Genomic DNA, 24193 nt, shown 5'->3' on the forward strand with positions numbered 1-24193 from the left:
CCAACTTCACACTTTCTACGGCCGCAGTGGTAATAATAACGTGTGACATAATACGTTAACACTGTTGGAACCGGACGGTATCAACGAATGCCTTAGCACCAATTATGCTACAGATAGACTTACAAACAGCCAAGAAATTCCCCATGGTTTGGAAGTCTATCTTAAGTTTCACGCTTGTTTATATAAGTAATATTAATTTGATAATATTTGCACATCAAAATCAAGCAACATTGAGGAAAAACAAAGGCACAATGTTCATTAATTATTTTGTTGCCGATACAGCCGGAGGGACTTTCTTTTTTCCACACAGGAAACATTAACGATGACAACGTTTTTTGAGAAAAAAATAGGACCTATCTATCCAAAGGCACCACAACTGACATTCATTTGGTGGGAACTAGGAAAAACCTTAGTACCTAAATCCTCAGTCAGGATGCCGGCCGCACAATTTGGATTTGAAACGTCTCGATTGAGAGGCGAAAACTGTTTACCGTTTATCAACACATGCCAGCTTCATAGAAGCATTCTTAAAATAATTCTACAAATTCAACAAGCCGCAGAGCTAGTTCAATAGTGTTTAGTTGTAACCTTTTACACTAGCACCATATGCTGTTAAATCTAATGAAATACTTAAGCAGTAACTTTTTAACTCTAATATTTAAAACAGGTTGCACTCGGATTACATGGCTTGTTCTGTGGTAATATTTCATTCATTTATAAGTAATTTCCTTTACAAATTTGAAACGTTACATTTAGAAGAGGATAGACATTTATGATTCAAATACGAAAATTATCTACTGGAAAACACGGATTGAAATTTCAACACAGCATATTTAGTTTACAAATTTAACAGATTAAAAAAAAAAAAGTAAAGTATCGATTTCTTAAAAACATTTAGAGAATTCTTAAAAGAACTGTTGTGGCACAAATGAAGGAAACTAGTATGGAAAACCTTTCTATAGTTAAAAAGAAAAAAATATTTTCAAATATGTGTTTTTAATGCGAAGATTACATGCGATGGAAGGGCCAAGTGAAGCTTAGAACGCGGAACTCACGAACAAATTATTGGTGACCAGTTATGATTGATGAACACACCTACTGCATGCTGCAAGAGTCTCTATCAAAACAAAATCAGAAGAAAAAATGTGGGTTTACTATTTCAAGAAGAGCATACCATTCATTCAAATTGAAAAGTATTATACATTGTTTAATTTTAGTTTTGCCTTCAACACAATACGGCCTTGGGTACAGTAGCCAAACTCCGTCCTACACCCTCATTTTCACTATTCCCAATACACTTGTGACAAATGTAACTCCGTCAACGGAGAAGCAAGTGTTCACTTCAGTCTATTATTTCAAAACTTTCTTTGATCGCAAGGTAATGATTAGCAATTATTTTTGTTGCTGCTGAAGGCGGACTGTTACGAATACAGTTTACACAGTTGTATTTCAATGTTGCTCACTTTGACAAAATAAAATATTAACTGTAACGTCTAATGACTATACTGGCACGGGAAAAGGGATCATAACGAATGCAAGACAATGATAAAATGAGAAAATGGGAGAAAACTGGAATAGCAGAAAAACTGCAGAAATATTTTTTTTCTTTCTCCAAACCACGTATTGTTTTGTTTTTTTTTCATCGCAAACATTAAATTTATTTCATCATTATGAAAAATACAGTACATATATTTTCCTACAAAAGAATCCTCTGATCATTTACAATTGTAAAAAACAAAGAAATTTTTACAATGATGGTCCTTATTGCATGCTTTGATTTACAATCCTTCAGGTTTGTCCTAAGAAAAATTGCAATCTCAATTTAACTCATTACCCAGTCATATAATGAAATTTTGCACAGCGACGTAAGTCAAGTAACAATACAATATTCAACCGTTACTTGTATATACATATTTCTATGAAATGCATCAGAGGTGAACGCTCTAGCACTGAGCTACCGCGGCCCCAACGTATTTCTATGAGTATTAATCTACGAGTTCCTGTTTTTTTTTTTTTTTTTTTAATATTTTGTTTGATTTTAGATTGATATCAGCCATTTCGTATGCAACCAGATTTACTGCTGAGTACAGCGGAATTATCTAGTACACAGGGGCCAATATTCACAAGTTCTAACAGTATTTCAGATTTTCACGAAAAAAAAAATGAAATGAAATCTGAGTTTTGCATCTCACGGTTATGCCGGTTAGGCTAAAGGAGACGGTGATGATGAGTAATGAATAAAATAGTGGAATGAAGAATGTGGGAGGAAACTGGAGAACCCCAAGGAAACCCACGCACACGGTGTTTGTCCACCACAAAGTTTACTTGGCGGGGGCCGGAATCGAACCCGGAACCCCAAGCACCAGAGGTGAGCGCTCTACCACTGAGTCACCGCGGCCCAAGAAGAAGAAGAATATGCTCATGGCAAGAGTGAATGAATTTGTTTTTACCAGAGTGACATTTCACTGCTTCATTGACATGTTGTAGTGAGTTCTTAATTTGCACAGTAGATGGCAGAAGTGAACTCACTAAGTACTTAATTCCGCAATATATGGGCTTAGTAATGGATGAATTTGCTATCATCGGGGTCAGTGGTGACGTTCTCACTGCATTGCCGGTTAGTACATAGGTGGAGGAACTGTCGCTAGAAGAACATCCCAAGTTAACCATTGTTGTTTTTAACATGTTATAATGTACGTAGTTTAAAAATGCAGGTTAATAAAATTCCATTGGAATATTATTGAAGAAGGAATAGGTCTATAGGAAATTCTACGAAATGCTCACAGTAGTCTACACCTTCACTACTATACAGAAGAAATAGAACTGTAGCTCCTACGTGCTTCTTGAAAAAAATGAAAATTGCATTTAGTATCTATGAGTTTCGTAGAAGTAATATTTGTTGTCTACGTATTTTCATCAAGAAATTTACGATCACACATCGAAACAGGCAACCTTTACATTTTTACGAAAACAGAATTAAATATTTTAGCTACTTTCAAAAAGCCACTCTTTCGTTCTAGGTCTCGGTTATGTAGAGTGTTACAATATATTAATTACATCTCTCTTTTTCGGAATTTAAATAAGTAACCAACTTAAATTATGGAAATTTACAGATTTTCTTATTTTCAGCATCGATACAATGCAGGACGTGAATACGTAGTAGTGGTACTAAACCACGAAAAAATTACATGAATTCTACCTACATTACACGTGTCTTCTACTAACACATCTAACAAATACATCCGAATGTGTTCGACTGATTGATATGACAGTTTTATGATAGCTATAGATTTCTTGGTAATTACATGTTTTAACTTTAAGAACGTTCATCACAAATTAGGGAAAAATTCTGCGTCCTGAAGAATTTTGTCGGAGTACAGGGACACAACCTCGTAATAAGAGACAATCCCATAAAATATGATACATATACGGTCCTTAATTATAAAAGTGTAAAAACTAAGTTTATATATAATAGTGACAGCATTGTTACTGCTGCTGAGGACATTTACTGGTACAATATATCTCAAAATTAAATTTTAATTAATTACTAAATGTTTCACGATTTTTTAATTCTAAAATTTCGCGAAATGCCTTATGGGAATGCGCGATTGCCCATCCCCACACGAAACTTTGAACTTACTTTTTTCATCACTTTTCCAATGATGTGTCAAATTATTCCCATTTAAAAGTTCTGTAGAGAAAGTGGACACACTAATGTGGTTGGGGGCATATTTAAAATGGGGGTTAGCCATTGACACGTTAGCGTAAAAGACAGTAACTTCATTCACTTATATTGTGGGTCCAGGTAAATGGCAACGTTGCATTTTCATTTAACATTGGGTGCATGAAGAGTGTACAGCCCATACGGCTCGTCTGATTTTTTTTTTTTTTAATCCTTCACTTTGGATTGAAAACATATTTGGAGATGGTTTCTCCTCTCACATTTTGTTGTAATTGTGGTAACAACAGAGTTGCCCTATGTCAGGGGACTTTTGAGACACTCTGTATATTATATATCCTTGCTGTGATTTACCAAAACCTGATGTAAGCAAACGATTGCACCGGTTGCATATACTGTACGGTAGTTGAATACATTACAGAACTTCCACAATTAGCATTAGTAGTGCAAGTAGTGTAACAGTGACTAAAGGACTTAGTTGTTTACGAATGCTTTCAAGCTACTGTACTTTCAAGCGAAGTACTCACAGTCTGAACAGCCCTATTGGTCATCAATACTTGCACATTAAAAATATCTTCATTCTAATATGAACATAGCATCTAAATTTAATATATGTTTGTGGTTGGCGAAGCAATTTTATTTGTGCGAGTTTCCAACGCCGAAATGCATATAAACGCTATATAGTACGGACGTCAGTCACTTACATATGCGTGACGTTTCCGCGTCCTAAACTTCACGAGACCCACCTACACAGTTAAAAACAAACGAAGAAAAGAAATATAAAAAGTCGTTAAATTTGGCAAGCAACAGAGAGAGCATAAAATATACGCAAACGTGTAAGTTGTTTGATAACCACGTCTGGTGAAGTTGTGAGTAAATTCAGGAACACCACTTGTTCTATTTTCGTGGCAGAGCACGTGATGATGATTTAAAAAAAAGAAAGAAAGAAAAAAACAGCAGACATATGACGTCATGATTTCATGGTTGTGTGAAACTGAACACTTAAGATTTGTTCAATGTGCAGTGATTTCCCACGAAGCTTCACCATTTAATATCCAGAAAACGCTGAGATGAGGCATCAAAGATTTGAGAACGTAAACAAATAACATGTAATATATCAACAACATCCATATTCATTTCCGAAAACACCTTTTTGCTATACATGTAAGAAATCTCAGAAAGAGTATCTATTTTGTTAAACCACTTTACTGCACAGTCTGAAATTCGTTAGTCATAAATAATGTAACAACTCTTTTTTTTACAAATAAGCATAAATATAATCAACACTATAGTACGGAATTAAAGGATCATTATCATTCTTACACCTACTTGTTCATGTTTTTTTTTTTTTTTTTTTTTTTTTTTTTTTTTTTTTTTTTTTTTAAAGAATATGCTACGATAGAAATTATCTCTGCTTCGGATTTCTTATTTAAAAGCACGTTACTCTAGGAATCTTCCCGGATACGGATTTTGTTATTTAAAAACATGTTACTGTAGGATTTATCTCTGATTCGGAATTTACACAACTCTAAGAACCATCTCTGGTACGGATTTCGTTATTTAAAAAGACGTTACTCTAGGAATTATCTCTGCTATGGATTTGGCTTCTGGAATGTATAATTCCTTATATCCAACTAGTACAGCCTGTTAAGGAACACTTTTACGTGTATATCTGTATAACAAAGCCATGATTGGATTATTCAGTGTAAGTTGTATAGTCAGCGACACAAGTTCTTTCCGTTTGGTAAAATTGATTTTGGGAATAACGGTGGTTTGGCTGGAACGTACAATGGTGGTTAGGCTAGAACGTTCAGAAAATTACATTATTTTTTAATTTACTGAAAACTATACCCGAACTGTCCTTCTATTCTGAAGTTATTTACGAAAGTAATTTCATCAAACGGTAAGAACTTTTGTCACTGACTGTACACATTGTGTCTTTAACTGTGTGAGTATAAACGCCATTTTTATTCTGTAGCCAATTGATTTACGTGGACTTTTCTGTTTTCTGCGAAATGATTTAGTTTAAATTACGTGATTTTACTGATTTCTTCAAGTCTAGTTACATATCCCTTGCCTTTATCAAAATAAAATTTGAACTATATTTATCTGTTTTCTTTGGAATGAAATTGAACTTGTTAATTGTTTGATTTTACTGATTCTTTTTCTTCAAATCTCTTTAAGCATTTTTTATATAATCCCCCCCCCCCCCCATAGAAAGCAATACACATTTCGTACAATAAGTTCCGGGACTACCTCAAAATAAAAAGTTTTTCTGGCATCGTTAAGTATTTTATGTTAAGTTCAGTGTTCGAAGTGGGAAAAAAAGCAGAGGCGGTATCTTTTATTACGATTTTGACTCGACATACCGGCTATCTACATGTTGAAATGCAGTGAGGGCATGTTTCCTAAAAGATTCCATTTCTATTTACATAAAGACTGAAAACAATTGGAGAGTTTCTAGGAGTGCTATGGAGAAATTTTGATCCCCAACCAACAACTTTCTGAAAACAAAAAGTATCCCCTTATGTTGTATTATAAACAATTATACACAAAAATACTCAAGAACCGAATGAAAATATTAATAATTTCTTGCGCGAAAACTCCAGGTTCCCCCACTCGAGTGTGGGATATTTCAAACTCCCGAAAGGTCCGCTCATCACAGCAGACAACTCCTAAATCCACCCATACTCAATACATGGCATTTATGCGCATTAAGGCAAGAAGACATACACAACATAGAAACAATGTAATATGGCACATCAAAATATAAACTAGGTGAACTACTTTGAAGACACCTCATTTTAAAGCCAAAGTACGAAAAAGATAACAAAAATGTGGGTGTTGTCAACTTAGAAATTATTTCTACATAAGAAATAAAATCTTCTTACGTGCAAAGCTATTCGTCAATTACTGTGTATAAAAATGGACTTAAAGGTGTTTGCATCTACTTTCCAATGGTATGTTTTAATCATTGAAAAACCACAGATGGTATGCCTTTATCACTGAGAAACCAGACGCGGTATGGCATACCACTGCATACCGTTTCACTTCGACCACTGGTTAAGTTTCTACATACATCTCTTCCCGTTTCGCACACTCGCGGTTCGGCCGTAGAGACTCTGGAACGTCCTAAGAAAGTTGGTTACTGATATAGGGCTACTGTTCAGTATTGCACTGACATTCGCTTGAATAAATCCAACATTCTCAGCACGCTCCCTCTTGAGGATAGATTTCAACTTATAGGGAAAAAGTATGAAGTCCACTGGGGCCAAAACAGGTGAATATGGGGGTTGTTCGAGGACTGCGACTCTCCTTTTGGCCAATAATTGAAGCACAAGCAAACAGGTGGGGCCGGCGCACTTAGCTTCGACTAAGGCAATCATCTCCATGTGTTTTCTGCACCGTTCTGCATGTTTCAGTCGCGGTTTTACCGCATTTAACACAACTTGACTGCAGGACGTTGCTCCATTCCCTTAACACTGACAAGAACTAAAACACGAATGTGACGGTGGTATTGAACAGCATTCCAGTGGACGACTTTCCTCGGGCGTTATAGAACCTCTACAACCGGTCCTGCAACTGTATAGGGCGAGAAGAGACGTATGTAAAAACTAACGTGTTAATATTTTTTTCTGCTATAAATATTTATTTTGAGGTAGTCCCAGAACTTTTTGAACGCGCTGTGGGAGATATATATATATATATATATATATATATATATATATATATATATATATATATATATATAAAGCTGGCACAGACATTTAACAGACTAATATTTGTTCTAAATTTACCCCTTCACTCTATTTTTCTAATCTCCAGTTTTCCATATATCTTACCTGGTTTACCAGCACCATCTTGAAAAATTCATTCGCTCTAAACTGTCGAAAAGGTATATTTGCAGGAAAGTCTTTACAAAGAATTCTTTAATTATATTTTCTGTGCTAAGCACTAACGTGTTGAACTGCATTGGACACACTGGTATGACAGTGTGAAGTCGAAATGTGACAGCAATATGCTGTGGCGCATTTAGGGGGGGCTTCCGGGCTTAATCCCCCCCGAAATCTTACTTACTATAGTCAAATATAGTAAATATCTTGCAGAATTTTCACATTTTCAGGCAACCCCCCCGAAAGTTAGCAAAGTCCCTCCCGAAACAAAATTGTAAATACACCACTGGTAATATGAAAGAATGAAAACATGTGGATCACAAATAAAAGCAGTTTGGGATATCTGAAGACTCAAGATTATTCAATGTTAAAAGAAAATCGTAGCATGTATTTTGTAATATCTACCCTCGACCACACTGCAAAACTTGAATCCATCTGACATTTCGATACCTCTGATTGATTTCATGTTTAATTGGCTTTGTATATTAGAGATAGTGATTCGCTTCGCTGCGTTTAATGTAATCAAGGCAACCATGGAGCTAGGCAATCAATTACATAATTGATTCCACCAAGCTACGTGCAGCAAGGTTAATCCAAGAATTTTTGGTGATATGTTTGGTTTTCCATTTTATTAGTTAAATCGAGACTTATAGAATTTTTTTTTTAATCAACAAAGCCACGTAAATCAGACTGTCACAATTACCAAAGAGAACATAAATATTGATTTGTCTATTCTTTTTTTTTAAAAAAACGAAGAAACAGGCCGTGATGATAACCGTGGATGAATATCTCAAATGCATTTTCATACTGACAATGCAAAATTTTGCAGATTGTCTTCCAAATATAACTTTTACTTATTTGTTTTTCAGAGATTATATATCATTTCAGAAGTAAAAAACAAAAATTGATAAATGTGAGTATGTATCACATTTTCTTACGATATACAAAACACGGAATTCACGCTAATTTGTTCTTCATAAAGTTTAGTGATTGCTAATGCTAACAGATAAGCGATAGCCATAATTATGTAGTGGTTTAATATTTCATAATAAGTTCGATATATATTAGTGAACAGACACGATTTTACTTACCTTTACGCATTATACATTAAACCTGTGAAATTATAGCATTAGTGTTATTGGTATTATGAGAAACCAAATTAAATTTTACTTTTCCAACTACTCGTTGAATTGGATAGCTCATTACAAAGAGAAAGAAATATATAGGGCTATTATTATGAATCTCGATAATAAATCCATTCTGAAAAGAGTATATATAAGAATATACTGCACGAAAGTATATAGCGCCTTATGGAATTATCACAGTGATCTGGGATCATAGACAAGTCAGAAGTAGGTATTAAGAGAACACAGGTCATAATTTAAAATTGGTCAATTTGATGGAATGAGATACTGCCCACACAAAGGTTTTGAATTTTGTTCTTGGTGTCTGGATTTACGTGTTTCAAACACATTCAGTGGCTTAAGAAAAGATATATGATTTTTTTTTTTCATCTTGAATGATACAGACACAAAAGGTCAGGGAAAAAATTAGAGCGGTAAATGGTATAAACTAAAGTTGACATGAAATTTAAAGGAATATGAAGCATAAACCTAACTAGCAAATATACGCTATCCTATCATTGTCTAGCTCCACCCTTAAAGGCGTTACTAAAATTGTTTTAGATCGGTTTAATTGGCGGTAATCAGAAGCTATAATACTGAAGTTGAAAAAAAAAAAAGTTTGCATATCTACTTTTATAGAGCAATCATTACTGGATATATTTTGATTCATTGTCTGGAAGGAGTATTAGAGAGCATCAGCGGCGAGATACTGGATACAAGAACGCCTTATTATAATTTATATGCTTACTATCAGACGATGGCAAAATTTAAAGTATTTAATTAAATGCAATATTCACACAAAATCGTACAGGAATTGTCAAACACTTTGCACTTGTATAAAATAAACTATAACATTTGAAAATACTAATCAGTATTTTCCGTACGATTAAGTTTCAATAAAATAAACAAATTCAATATCATTTATTATATCTTAATATGCAAATTTCCCCAATAGTGCGGTTTGTGCTTTGTGTGTTTCTGTATACTCTAATATCTATACGCTTGTGTGCTTCCGCTGCTTTAAGCTAATGTGCAAATGTACGCATTGAACCATAACCTTCCAACTACGTTTTCACATCAATAACCTGAGAGAGTAATATCGTTTGGTTACTCATCACAATATACTTCTAATGTCTACAATGCTGAACTAAGGATCAAAAAGTGATTAGTGTTCAGGGAGTACAAGTTTTCCACTTAAATTAAAAGTTACTTCATGGTAATTGAAATAGATTTTCCAATTTTAAATTATTGTTAAAATAACGAAAAAATTAACTCATTAAAGAAAACAGCAATCCAGCAATTAGAAACTTAGCACTTAAGAATCACTGTATAATATCGTTTGTTCTGGGACAGATAATTCGATAAATCCGAATGATGATGTAACTGCCTAGCTAACAAATTACGAGTATTTAACTGAGAAATATTTTCAAGTACCTAGTTTAAAAACTCAGTTTTATTCTAAATACTATATTTAAAGTTTTTATATTGTTCTTGGTATTTATCTTTGTAATGTTCACAATAAAAATCAAAGAAGAAAAAATGTATGTATCTACAGCGATCCCACTTAATGCTTACAGACCCCAGTGGGGACACTTGGTTGGAAAAGTGTAAAAGCCTTTCCAGGTCACCCATCCTAAGTAAGGTTTTTCTTGGATTTTCCTCTCACACTAGACAAATGCCGAGACGATACTTAGATAAAGTCCTAGGCCGCTTCTTTCCTTTCTTCCTTCTTTACTTCTCCGGGTAGTGTGATCGCCGAGGGACATCATCCCTCATAGACGAATTATCATAGATGGTCATAGATGCCAGAAGCCCAGAAATATAATTCCTAATCTTTTAATGTTTACAGAAGAAGTAAATGTGTTCATTCGGCTATTACAGGATACAGTACTCTCGAAAATTCTCTCTTTTTTGGTTAACGATCGGTTTTCTCCCAGTCAGACCTGCAAATGGCATTTCTCTCCCTTTAGCGGAGAACCACCACAGAGTTATATCTACGATGTTCTAGAGGAAATTATTTCTCACCCTCACTGATGATAACTGTCAGAAAATACGATCATTATACTTCTTAGACGAATTAATTAATTTTTTTCTCGCTACATACTGTATGTAAATTTCTCTTTATTTTGAACAAAAATTTAATAATATTAATATTCTTATAACATAACTGAATACAGAAATCCCTATATATACAAAGCTAAAGACACTGATGACTATATACAGAAAGCAGTACATGCACTGAGAGCCTAACACGAGTACCAGTGCTGAACACTGGAATAAGGGAACTAAGCTAAATAGAGACGCAGGAGGCTGGATAAGATTGGCGCCACATTTGTTCTATTGCTATACTGTTTTGCGCTTCCGTTCCGAGATGGGCTTGTACTAGTTCCCCTGATTTTGTACTAGCGCTGTTAAAATTACTCGAATATTCGTTATTCCAAGAATTGTTCGACTAATGATCTATATTATTCAAATACTCGAATAATAAATATTCGAAGAATCCATTATTCAAATGCTCGAATCATAAATATTCGAAGAATCCATTACTCGACTATCCGAACAATTGTTCGAATAATGAATAATATGCAAATAATAAATATTCGAAGAATCCATTATTCGAATGCTCGAATAATAAATATTCGAAGAATCCATTACTCGAATATCCGAATAATTGTTCGAATAATGAATAATATTCAAATAATAAATATTCGAAGAATCCATTATTCAAATATCCGAATAATCAATTATTAGAATTTTAACAGCACTATTTTGTACTTATGGCTGCCCGCAGCGGAAGCAAGGGGTTAATTGCTCCCTGGATTTTCAAAGAGTATTCAGTTTTTGGAAGTCATGTCAAGACAAACTAATTTGCATACTTACGTACTATAATATGTTAAATACTATAGTACTATAGTTCATTTGCTTTAGTTAATAAGGATACTGCGTAAATAACTTGTTTTATATGATTATTATGTGCACGTGTGCATCAAAGTGTGTTTCTACTTATGACTGCGTATGTTTGTGTCTTTTGCCCCTGGAATCGATCTTTTGTCCCCATGGGAAAATCCTGCGGGCGTCCTAGCCTGTATCAGTATTCTGTATCTTCAAATTCTTCCAAAGCATTATTTAATTATTGATACGTATCAAAGCTTGTTCCGATTTGTAACCCCAAGCCTGTGCGTCCTAAAATAATAGTACAGACTGTTTACAAGACATGTGTCCTATTTTTATTTGAAAATATGGTTGTATATCAAATAGAAAAGGATTTCAAACGCACCTTAAAGTTTTCACTTCAAGACGACTTTGTAGCCGATAGTAAATCCCCGCCCCCCATCTGCCAGCCAGTCAGCCAGACGAAACTCTAATGATTACTATGTCTAGTTAACTTGTAATTGCACTTCGTTTAGAAAGACGTATAATGCAATTCCATTAGTCTCAAAATTTCGTTAACACGATAAAGGGTTCAGTAGTTATAGACCCTACAAAATGTCTGAATGGGAAATTCGCCTTTCGAATTGTGTGTGTGAAAATATGGTAGAAAAATACTGGAATTATTTCTTCGAACTCCAGTGTTTTTTTTAGGGGGGGGCGGAGAGAAGGCGCAGCTATTTTTTCATTGAAGTTGTTTATTTCAATTAACGATATATATTTTCGAAAGCTGCGAGTAAAATGTGTCTCAAGTGCATGATATTACATTGAATTATGTAATTAAAGGCACTATTTGAACTCGCTACATAATGGTTTCCACAAGAAATGGTGTCTGAAAGAAATAACTTTTATTTTATGGTTTACAACTGAATCTCATGACTTGAAAATTTCGAAAATATTCGTAATCTCTGATGAAATAATCGTAAAATAATTTTACTGTATTGTGGATCACTACAGCAATAGTCTGAATGTGACGTCATATCTTAACCAGCCAGTTATCGACATGCACAGAAGCAGGGTGGCAAGCAAAGCCTATGGTGTTGACTGCTCGACATAATCAGGTGACTCGAGAGGCCAGGTCAATTAGGGTCACAGCCACATTGAATAACAGAACACCGTGATGAAAAAGAGTTTTGTTGTAATTAAGATCACGTGACTACCTGCTGCGCGGGATCCCACTCCCCGCTTGTTTGACAACAAGGAGTTTCGCTGATTCCGTTGATGGACGGTGGCGGCGCCACTCGTCTTCTCCCTGGCACGCTCTCTGGCGGAGTCTGCGAAAGAGAGCAAGCAGTGTGAAGCGTGGCAACAGCGCATCGAAGATTGGCTAGTGCCGTGACAACATCGACAATGAAGATTGTTTTTAAAAATATACCAATTAATGTGCTTTTAACATTAATTAATAACACAAATTGAAGAACTGAAAAATACTAAAATTGCAAAAATATAGAAAATATATTGATTAACAATAAAAGCAAATACAATCTTATAAAATGTTCAATATTATGTACAAGTCAAATTACACTGAGGACTATGTACCCTGTATGTGTACGTTATCACACATCGTTTTGTTACTTTTAATGACAAAAAAAAAAAAAAAAAAAAACTTAAAATGAGTGAACTCTTAAAGAGCCTAGGAAATAAATGTATATGTATTTTAAGAGTAGGTGTAGATATTTTTATTTTTAAAATATTTTTCATCATTTCATATAGAGTAATTCACCCAGTTTATTATCTGATCGAATTTTATGACGTGGCTTAAAAGCTCTTAACTAACAAGGAAACAAATTTAATACTTGATGGTTGAATTGACAATATACTTAAAATACATTATGTATTGTTTGCTGAATGCTATTTTGACACGATGGCGAGTAAATTCAACGAGTCCTACTCATAGATGTCATCACATTATGTGCCATACTTATAAATATACCCAGCATGTAAATATTGCTGCACTTTTTTGAATTTAAAGAAGTGAATCAATCCTATTTATTTAGTACACTATCTTTACAACTAATTTTCCTTAAACTGCCATTAAAATATACGAAACTACTCTCTATATTTTTGAATGAATAATGGTTTTCTTAAAACAGAGACCAAAAATTCGTTCAAATGCGCCTATTTTGTTAAAGTAAAAAAAAAATACATAAAATAATAAGTGATAATCTTTCATCGTTATCCCTAGATAGAAATAGTTGTGTGTATATTAGTGACTCTTCAAAACCTTGCTGATAAATAATAAAACAGGACGCCTTACTTACGAGAAAATATCGAGTTTTTCTAAAATAAAAATACTCAATATTTTCTTTATTAACACAAACTATGACTGTAATATAGTGTTTATTTTTATGATGGAATGTAATTAAAATTTAATTATGTTATTGTGATTTTCCAGTGAATGTAGCCCTCACGGTGTCCCGACAAAACGTACCAGCGACAAAACGTACCACTTGAATTTTCGCGACAAAACGTACCACTTTTGACGACCTGTCATAAATGACAACCTATCATGGATTAACTAAAGCATTTCTGATATTTATTCCACGACAAAACGTACCACTTATATAAATTACAACCTGTCATGGACTAATTAAAACATTTCGGATATTTAATCCGCGACAAAACGTACCACTTCATGTTAAGAAACTACTTCCCCATGAACAGGTAAAACAACGGCAGTATAAGGTTGAGAAGAACAGATAGGTAATGTATCGAGTTGTCAAAGTGCAGAAACTCATTGGTAAAAGAGGGCTCATTTACAGAGGAAATGTAGCAGCCTATAAACTGAAAGACACAGCTATAGATCATGGAAGCTTTTTGGACATTATTCCTCTCTTAAGCAAATTTGATCTTCTGCTTAAAAGTAATTTAGATAAGGTCACCGAGAAGAGTCATATACGAGGAAGTAAGCAGGATTGTGGTCGCATAACTTCTACTAAACACGGTGAATTATGTTTTGAATGCTATCAGCACACTTATCAGAGAAGATATTTCGAAAGAAGTCTCTCAAGCTTCAATATTTTCTGTTCTATTAGACACTACTCAAGATATAGTAGTTTCAGGCCAGTGCTCTGTTGTTTTACGGTATGTTGTTAAAATGGTTGTTAAACAAAGTATTGTTGTCATTGTAAAATGCATATCTACCACAGACCAGTGTCTTTGCGGTTTACTGCTGGAAATTCTGCAGAAGTTGAACCTTGATATTAAGAAGTGTATTTGAAATTCAACCGATGGCTCAAGTAACATGCAAGGACAATATTCGGATTTTTTCAATTCACCTATGATCAGTTACACGTGTGATTCAGTTGATTTTGAGTTTAACGGCCCTTTTAGCAGCGAGGCCATATGAGACGGGGCATACTGATTTACGGGAAATCCGAAGCACATGAGCTCCCGCCGGTAATCGAACCCAGGTCTCCCACCACAAAGGCGCATACGCTAACTGCTTAACTATTAAGAAACTCAGTTACACGTGTGGTGTTACGCTCATATACTCAATCATGTCATATGTGATCTGACAAAAAATTGCATTGATTCTGTGTCATTGTTCTGCTGAATGACTGTGCGATATTTATGCGTGAGTCTTATCAGCGAATGTACATTTGGAAGATCAAATGTTAACAAAGGCGTCTTAGAGTTATTGCGGAGACAAGATGGTAGAAAACACTGTTGTTCAGAAAAAGTTTGGTCATTTTTCGAACCCAAAAAGTGCTTTGTATATAGAGTTGAACATAACAATTAGGAAAATTGCTTCTACAGAAAATATCAAACCAAAAGCTAGGTGTAAAGCGAAAGGATATATAAAAGATCTTCTCAAGTTTAAAACAATTCGGACAGCAGAAAAGTTCCTTAAGATATTTCAAGTGACTACCTCTCTGTCAAACTATCTCCAAATAGAGGGCGCTGCTAGTGTAGCCCTATCGCATGGTGCAGACTACTCTGTTCAAACTGAAAGAGTAGAGAGATGATTTTGAATCCGTTAAGAATGCAGCATTAAGCTCTGCAGAATGGGCCAATAACAAATTTGAAGACTTAGAACGTGATTTTTTTTTTTTTTTTATTGACCTGTCGACAATTCGCCTTCAGAGATGGACAAAGATTTTTCCTGTGAATATGAAGATGAAGTTGCTTCTATCCAATGACCAGGTACTGCATCGAAGCATTCAACACAATATTGGACATGGTAGTTTTGAGTATTTCTTCAAGATTCAAGAAGCAATGTACTTTATGGATTATTTGGACCCTAGCCACTTCAACCAAGTAACAGAACTTCCAGACGTGCCTTTCGATAAACTTACATATTTTCTGAAAACCTTCAGTTAAGAAAAGTTTCCAATGATACTATAAATGTATTTTCTTGGACTTTTGAGGGACGTGGATATCCTTGAAAGTCAGTCTTGATGACGAACACAACCGAGGAAAAATGGCTGTGCTGATGGTGCAAATGATTCAGAATTAGGAGAAAATACATTTGTTTACAAGGAAAGCGAATGCAAAACGTGTTGCAAAATTGTCCAATGTGCTGCTTTTTAATTTTGAAGAATTGTAATTTGTGCAGTAATACTTATCCTGGTTTCCAACATACAAATTTTTATTGACTTTGCCCATAACTCAGGTAACATGTGAAAGAAATTTTTCAAAATTGAAATAAACTGAAATACATTAAAAATAGGCTAACGAGTACCATGTCTCAGGAACATTTGAAAACATTTTGTTGTCTATTGAAAAAGATTTATTTAAAAAAATATTTCGAATGCAAAAGTGATAGATACAGTAGCATCAAAAACTAGTACACTAAAAAATTTTGTAATATAGTATACGTTCTCCTTGAACTTCATATAATATTTTGAACAATTCAGAATAATATACTGTTCAAAGAATATCAGGTTTTAATTGTCAATTGTTAATACTATTGACTTCCTGTAGAAAGAAAACTGTGCAATTGTTTTGTGACATTGAGATGGTGGTGGCCCTTGTGGGAGAAAGCGCCCGCGCCCCTCTAATAATGCCTATCCGTCTCTGGTCCAAAGCCTGGATAAAGTGTGATGAAAATCAGCAAATATTCAAATATTGCATATACAAGATTCTTGTTGGTCTTGGTCTGGCGAGAATCTTGCAGGCATGGTCTTAGTCTTAGCCTTAGTCTTAGTCTTGGTCTTGCATCGGTACTTTTCTCAGCACCAATCTGTTCAACTTTTAACCTTATTTTGGCCGTTATATATATACTTATATACCGTCCTATCAAGTGGTACGTTTTGTCGCCTGACATTATTTGATGGCTGATTGGAAGACTCTTCGCAAGTAGCCCTGCAGGCAAGTGGTACGTTTTGTCGCTTGTCATTATTTAAAGTGTTTTAAGAAAACCCTTCACAAGCAGCCCTCAGGGTAAGTGGTACGTTTTGTCGGTGGTACGTTTTGTCGCTAGTACGTTTTGTCGCGTATTCAGCCCTCACATGTAGCCTATAGCTTCCTACATGCAAAAAGAAGCAGTTTGAAAGGAAAAAAATAAGGAAATAAAAGCATAAAAACGAGAAGAATAGAGATAATTGTTTATAAACTGAAAGTAGTTTTTCTCAAAATTAACGCAGATTCTTCTAATTCTATTCGCAACTTAATTAATTATATTTTATGTGTAGTTTATAATTTAAATACTAACCCTTGAATTATTATAGCCAGATATGCCATATTTCATTGTTTTGGAAAATTTTCCTCCCTTAGTTGTTGCAAAGCAATTCCACATAATCCTACTCTATTTATTTATTTATATGACTTGTGCAAAATGATATATTATATATATATATATATATATATATATATATATATATATATATATATATATATATATATATATATATTTAAGATAACAAAACAAAACTAATCTTTGAAGGATACAGTGATTACACTGAAATATGGTAATGAAAATTATTTAGATCGCCTGCAGCTGAAAAACATATTTATGACGTCATACCCTATCGTGTGATAGTTCTCTCTGTAGTAGCACGTTTGAAAAGTCACAACTCTGTTTCATAAATCTTCATTTAAGTTGTGTGATGGTATGTTACCTGAACTTCAATTCTGTTATTTTGAGACAGAAGAAAAGTTGCACGAATTTTAGTTTTGCTGACTTCTTACAATAGAAATTAAATAACTGAAACACTTTTTTTTTTAATACCACTCATTTTAGTTTTGGAACTTCTTGTATACAATAAAAGACAAATTCTGACCAAACCCTATATTAACTAATAAATAATAGTGTTACAGTTTCGACAAAGTATATTTGCCTTCATCATAATGTGTCTGATGAAAGCAAAGATGATTTGCCGAAAGTGTAACGCTATCATGCTTTGGTCAGAATTTGTCTTTTATTGTATACTTTTTTAAATGTCACTTTTATTTTACAGTAACATTGTACATTTTTAGTTTACAAAAAATATATGTCATTTGCATGCAAAAACTTAGTAGTATACCAAACTGTACGTAGAAGTACTTACGTCCTGACTGGCGGGAGTGAGGGAGCTGATGGTTAGGCCGTGATACTTGAGAAGTTGCAGAATTTGTAGAGCCATCGCTAAGAGGACTTGCAGAACGGCCTGGATCCCGCTTCTTTGAGGACCCTGTAAAAGATATTATATTTGATGTGAAAAACAATAAATAACGGCGTTATTTTATGTTCAGTTTGAAAGTATATTATATAAAATATCAGATTTATAAAATACCATCCTGAGAAGGGAGTTTTTCAGTGATCGAACTGGAACTGTATTAGCCACTCAATATAGCATACTAGTAGAAAATTAAGATATTAAAAGTCATACCAGCTGAAGAAAAATAACACGTTCTACTATATTGAACTAAATTTTACAACATTTCTATAATCAAGTGAACTGAAATTTATTGCAAGTATGGTAGTTTAAATAAAATAGTTTACGTATTCAGTGAATGAGAAATACCGGTAACTACCTCTGATTGGGATGTCATGTATCATTCACAATCAGAGACTTGAACGGATTATGGAAAAGGAAGGACACCCGTCCCATCCCCCTTCACATTCTTTTTTTTTTTCAAGCAGAAAATTTATTCTACTATAGTTTATAAACATGACTATACATATTACTTATACTCAATTCAGGTTCCGTTTTTACAATATTATTAACGTTAAACGAAAATAATAAAATATGCAACGCTGAGACAAACCACTCGATACACCTCATTGAGCTGAACAAAATGACAAGAAAGAGTAAATCGGCATCTGTAATTTTGTAGAATATATAATAACCACGTCACACCTATCAAGATTAAACTGATACTAAGGTACATCCCCATGAAGCTTTTCATTATGGCACTAGCAAGAGGACATAGTATATAGCCAATATCACATTATGATTAAGCATTGTTAAAGAGATATAACCCAATATATTATTAAGCTTGGTTAGAGATAACCCAGTATCATATTATTAAGCTTAGTTAAAGAGAGATAACCCAGTATCATATTGTTATTAAGCTTGGTTAAAGAGATATAACCCAATATCATATTATGCTTAAGCTTGGTTAAAGAAATGTAACCCACTATCATTATGAATAAGCTTGGTTCAAGAGAGAGAACCTAATATCATATTATTAAGCTTGGCTAAAGAGATATAACCCAATATCATGATTAAGCATGGTTAAAGAAATATAACCTAATATCATATTATTGTTGCTAAGCTTGGCTAAGATATATAACCCAATATCATATTATGCTTAAGATTTAATTATTTTTTGTGTAATTATTTTGTGTATGTTGTAATATTGTCCAAAGACAAGATACATCAATCGATAAATCACATCAAGCAGAACAAAAATGACACGTTTGGGGATAAAGTTATGATGCATAATTTTAAAAAATCTCGTTTTTATTACGCCAAAAAGTACGTCGTTTATTGCCAAACTGATGCAGCTGATAGTTTATATTCTGCTAGAATAATCTATAGTTGGACATCGATAACTCGAATTCCCTTAAACTCTCCATAATATTCAATATTAAAATAACCTCTGTAAGTCAAATGTTTAAAAATTACGTCGATAAGCCGAATTTTAAAGGTTCCATAATCATATATAAAAAACTTTGGTAACTCGAACTTTCGTATCTACGAAACTCTACAAGCCGAAGTTTACCTCTGTAAGTCGAATTTCTCTTGATGTGACCTCGAAGCTATAACCCTTACTCGTTTACGTAATTGTCATTGCTCCTAATATGTATTGTAATTATGTTTTACTCGTGTCTAGACATGAAAACTTCCCCCTCCACCTGTTTCTAGGTCAGTAACTTTTCTTCTACCTTAGAACTTTCACAACTTCGAGTTATAGTGGTTATATAATCAATTTTAATGAGGAACGTGAAACCTCGCTATCTTGAATTTTTGTTGTTGCCACCTTGATAACTGGAACCCTGAATTTTATGTATTTCCTTCAACTTCGAGTTAACGAGATCCCACTGTATTTATTTACGTACTGCAAATGAAAAAAAAAAACTTATGAAGCAATATTGTGACTATTGTAGATTGATTTCTCCTAACAGTCACACAGAGTACTTGTAATGATTAAAACACACACAATTTTATGAGTTCCGATAATCACTCTAATCCGTTATGCACTTCCCAAACAGTTTCTTACACTCTGCTACCGTCTTGTCAAAAGTTTAAAATAAACCACTTCAAGATATAAATTTGGCTCGTCGAGAGTGAAATCATATATCTATTTTAGACATTGACTAAATGCAAGTGCTATGTGTATAATATATTGCGATTTTCTTTACCCCGCTCCAACAATGGAAGGCTTTGTGAGTTAAAGAGTTCTGCATGTCGTCTAGAAAAACACTGAACAAGGCAATCGTTGTTGAAAGTGCAAGTTGGTAATGGAAGAAACAAGTAATACATAATTAAATGTGTGTGTATGCAAATTTCATTAGTGTCCCGTTGAGATGACCAAATAGTTTAACACATCTAACAAGTGCCATTTCTTCTTCCCGAGATTGTTTATAGCGTTAACATAATGGATTGCTCTTTCATTTCATAAACCTTTCTTCTTCACTGTTAACATTCAAATCAAAATTTATAATTATCTCCCCTAAGCCTAATTACCAGAATTTCGAAAATAATAACGTTCTAAGATCCAGATGTAAGGCCAGAGAACACACACTGGCTCACAATAGTACTTACTGTATTATTTTTGTTTCAAAATTTGAAGAATCTAGTGTTTGAATATTAGAATGAGGGGTTACTGTAATTTTAACAGTACTGGTACACAATAACTCTCCCAAAATGAAATTAAATCAACGTTCCACATATTTGCCCTTTAAGCTAAATGAAACAAGTTATTTGTGTTGTCCGCGAGATGAGAAGTACATTTTTGTTTGAGGTGAGACGAGAAACATGGCAATTCTAATTCTCGATTCTTGTGGACAACAGTAGTTCATCCAAGTCTTAGATCTCAAGCAATGTTGAGTCTTGAATGATTTATAGTTGAAAAACTATAAATTGATAAAGTGACTATACGAACATAACGAAGAGTATTTATTAACGTTTAACGACATGCCAAGTCGTCATACAATATACTCTTTAATATTAAATATAGCTTAAAAGTAGTTATGTCATAAACTCCGTAGATCTCTTCGTGACGCAGGATTTTAATAACTCGTAGATAAAAATCAAGAAAGTCGGAGTATAAACTTTGAACGTAAATTTACTAAACGGAGACGAGAAAGTATTCTTCAATAATCGAGATGAGACGAGAAAGTATTCTTCAATAATCGAGATGAGACGAGAAAGTATTCTTCAATAATCGAGATGAGACGAGAAAGTATTCTTCAATAATCGAGATGAGACGAGAAAGTATTCTTCAATAATCGAGATGAGACGAGAAAGTATTCTTCAATAATCGAGATGAGACGAGAAAGTATTCTTCAATAATCGAGATGAGACGAGAAAGTATTCTTCAATAATCGAGATGAGGCGAGAAAGTATTCTTCAATAATTGAGATGAGGCGAGAAAGTATTCTTCAATAATCGAGATAAGGCGAGAAAGTACCGTATTTTTCAATAATCGAGATAAGGCGAGAAAGTACCGTATTTTTCAATAATCGAGATGAGGCGAGAAAGTACCGTATTTTTCAATAATCGAGATGAGGCGAGAAAGTACCGTATTTTTCAATAATCGAGATGAGACTTCTACAAAAATTTACGGGACGAGACCACTAATTCTCTCGTTTCGTGGACAATACTACAAATGAGTAGTGAAAGGGGAAAATTATGAAATTGGTGAGTTGAGAACGTGGAAGAAAACGGGAAAACCTCGAGAAGACCCCACAGTCACGATTCTGTCTACCACAGCTTCACTTTTCCATTAAAATCGAACCAGAGACCCCTTGCACCAGAAATGAGCGCTCTATTGAGCTAATATGTTTTCTCTCAAGTTGGACTTCTATGAGACTGATGAACATCTAATCTATTCACACAACTTCAAGTTCTTGTATTTGTGGTAACCATAAGCTTTACGTTCGCTCTCTCTCTCTCTCTCTCTCTCTCTCTCTCTCTCTCTCCTCCAGCTTCTAATTTAAAGTTTTCCATATACTGCAACTTTTTGGGAATTATGAATTACATTTCTGGGCTTTCGGCATCTATGGCCATGTTAGCTCGTCACGTACGAAGGATGATGTCCCTCGGCGATCTCTATCCGAGGAAAGGGAAGGAAGAAAGCGTCCTGGGACCTGTATGTTAGGTACCATCCTGGCATTTGCCTGGTGTGGATGAGGAAACCCAAGAAAGCCTCACTCATTATGGCTGGCCTGAGAAAAGCTTTTACATTTTTTCGACCGAGTGTCCCCACCAGGAATCGAGCGCGAGACCGCTCGCACCAAAGGCGAAAGTGTTAGCGACTACGCTACGTGGGACCACTTGCAACTTTTGAATAGGAGGAGAAAGTTACTGGTAACCCTATTTCTACTAAAGTAACTTAGTGGTCCTGATGAGCTACACTAGCTCAATGTACCTCAACCTGCTTTTGAGCAAAATACAGAAGCAAGGAAAGTTCAGATCATGGTAACAGGAAAATTTGACAGCATTCTGAATTTTATATGGTCAGCATATTATACACTATATTAGTAAATTTGCGCATTTTAGGTATATCTTCGGAACCAAAGATCCACACCCTATCATTTCACAAGCTTGTATAATATGTTAGGGTCTACCACCACACCAAGTTTGATCCTGATTGGCTGAGTTTAGTTGAATTCGTATATTATGCTGTACAGTCCCGCTGACATTGATTTTTTCAGGCTGGGGAATCAAATGAAGGGCGAGAAAAGTTAAACGTTCGATTCTTATTAAGTTCAACATCCAACAGATTATTAAATTTAAAGTTCACTGTTTTGCGCTGGAAGCTAAAAGAAGACGGACAATTAATAAAAACGAATGATTTATGAAGATTGCTGGTAGGGATGCATATGCATATGAGACGGAAGTTTTGAGCTGGTCTCATCTCGAAAAGGTATGAAAATGTCTGGAATATTATATATATATATATATATTTCTACCGGAAGAGCACTGTCTCACTTCGTATTTTGGCAGGAAAATTTCGTCTCGTCTTGGGATGACCATAATTGATGGAATGAGAATGTGAAAGGAAACAGAATAACATTACGATCACTATATTGTCCATCACGAAACTACATGTCTGTAATAGAACCAGAAATGAGCGGTCTACCAGTAAGGCCCTTTATCATACACTAGTGAACCAACTGGGTTGAAATAAACAGATCTTAAAGCGAAAATCTACTTTAGAACATGACTGTGCATGACCCAACACATTGCATTCAACACACATGATTGAAGAATAGATCTTCCATTCAAACTACTCAATTTAACGCTGAGATGTTACAGCTGACCTGTCTCATAAAATGGCTTCAGTTTTCTTGTCTCTTCACGCTAATAACTACCATTCGCGTGACAATGAAAGAACTCCATCGATTGTAATGCAAAACAGTTAACAGCATGAACTACAGTATAGAAAGAGAAGAAATCACGTGTAGACTACATGAAGTCCTTGCCGTCCTTGGTAACCATTTATATTGGACACGATCTAGCTCCAGGAAGAGGTCCATTAATATCTGTATGTAAGCCCTCTCTCTTTCTCATGAGCGCTAACCGCTATGAGGGTGACATTCTGTGAAAGCTATCAACGAACATCTCGTGAGCCCTGACGACAGTTATTCTATGTTGACTTCTCAAGAATCACTCAGAAGGGAACAGATAATCCGACAGAAGCTCTTTCCATGAGGTTTTAATCTGTGTGCGGATGTTTTCAGCCGGAAGAGTGGCTTGAATTCGACCTTTGTAATGGGCATCAAACAGCGTGGAGCTAAAACCGCTACTCACAGGGGGGACTGTAGTTCCATCTTCGACTTGTATTTATAGTGGTAATAAGAAATTACGAAGGTATTTGAAAACAAAAAAAGATTAGGAGGAACGTAGTCTTAGTTAGTAATCATGCTGTTTTGTCTGTTTATGTACAAATTAATTTTCACATCTATGTTCTGC

At 34.6% G+C, this 24193-nt stretch overlaps 1 protein-coding gene across 4 annotated transcripts in view; it reads right to left on the reverse strand.

Annotated features, from left to right (window-relative positions):
- Positions 1-24193, reverse strand: part of LOC145686159 (uncharacterized) — a 550748-nt gene that overhangs the window by 160681 nt on the left and 365874 nt on the right. For 3 of the 4 annotated variants that reach the window (XM_081759157.1, XM_081759159.1, XM_081759160.1), the window contains exons 5-6: positions 18116-18238; positions 12785-12898 (exon numbers count right to left, since the gene is read on the reverse strand). In XM_081759157.1, coding sequence (XP_081615283.1) covers positions 12785-12898; positions 18116-18238 — 237 coding nt within the window. The remainder of the gene's footprint in view (positions 1-12784; positions 12899-18115; positions 18239-24193) is intronic. The other variant, XM_081759158.1, reaches the window with a different exon arrangement.

Source organism: Thermobia domestica, chromosome 5 (genome assembly GCF_964235325.1).
Source record: "Thermobia domestica chromosome 5, izTheDome1.hap1.1, whole genome shotgun sequence".
NCBI classification, from domain to species: domain Eukaryota; kingdom Metazoa; phylum Arthropoda; class Insecta; order Zygentoma; family Lepismatidae; genus Thermobia; species Thermobia domestica.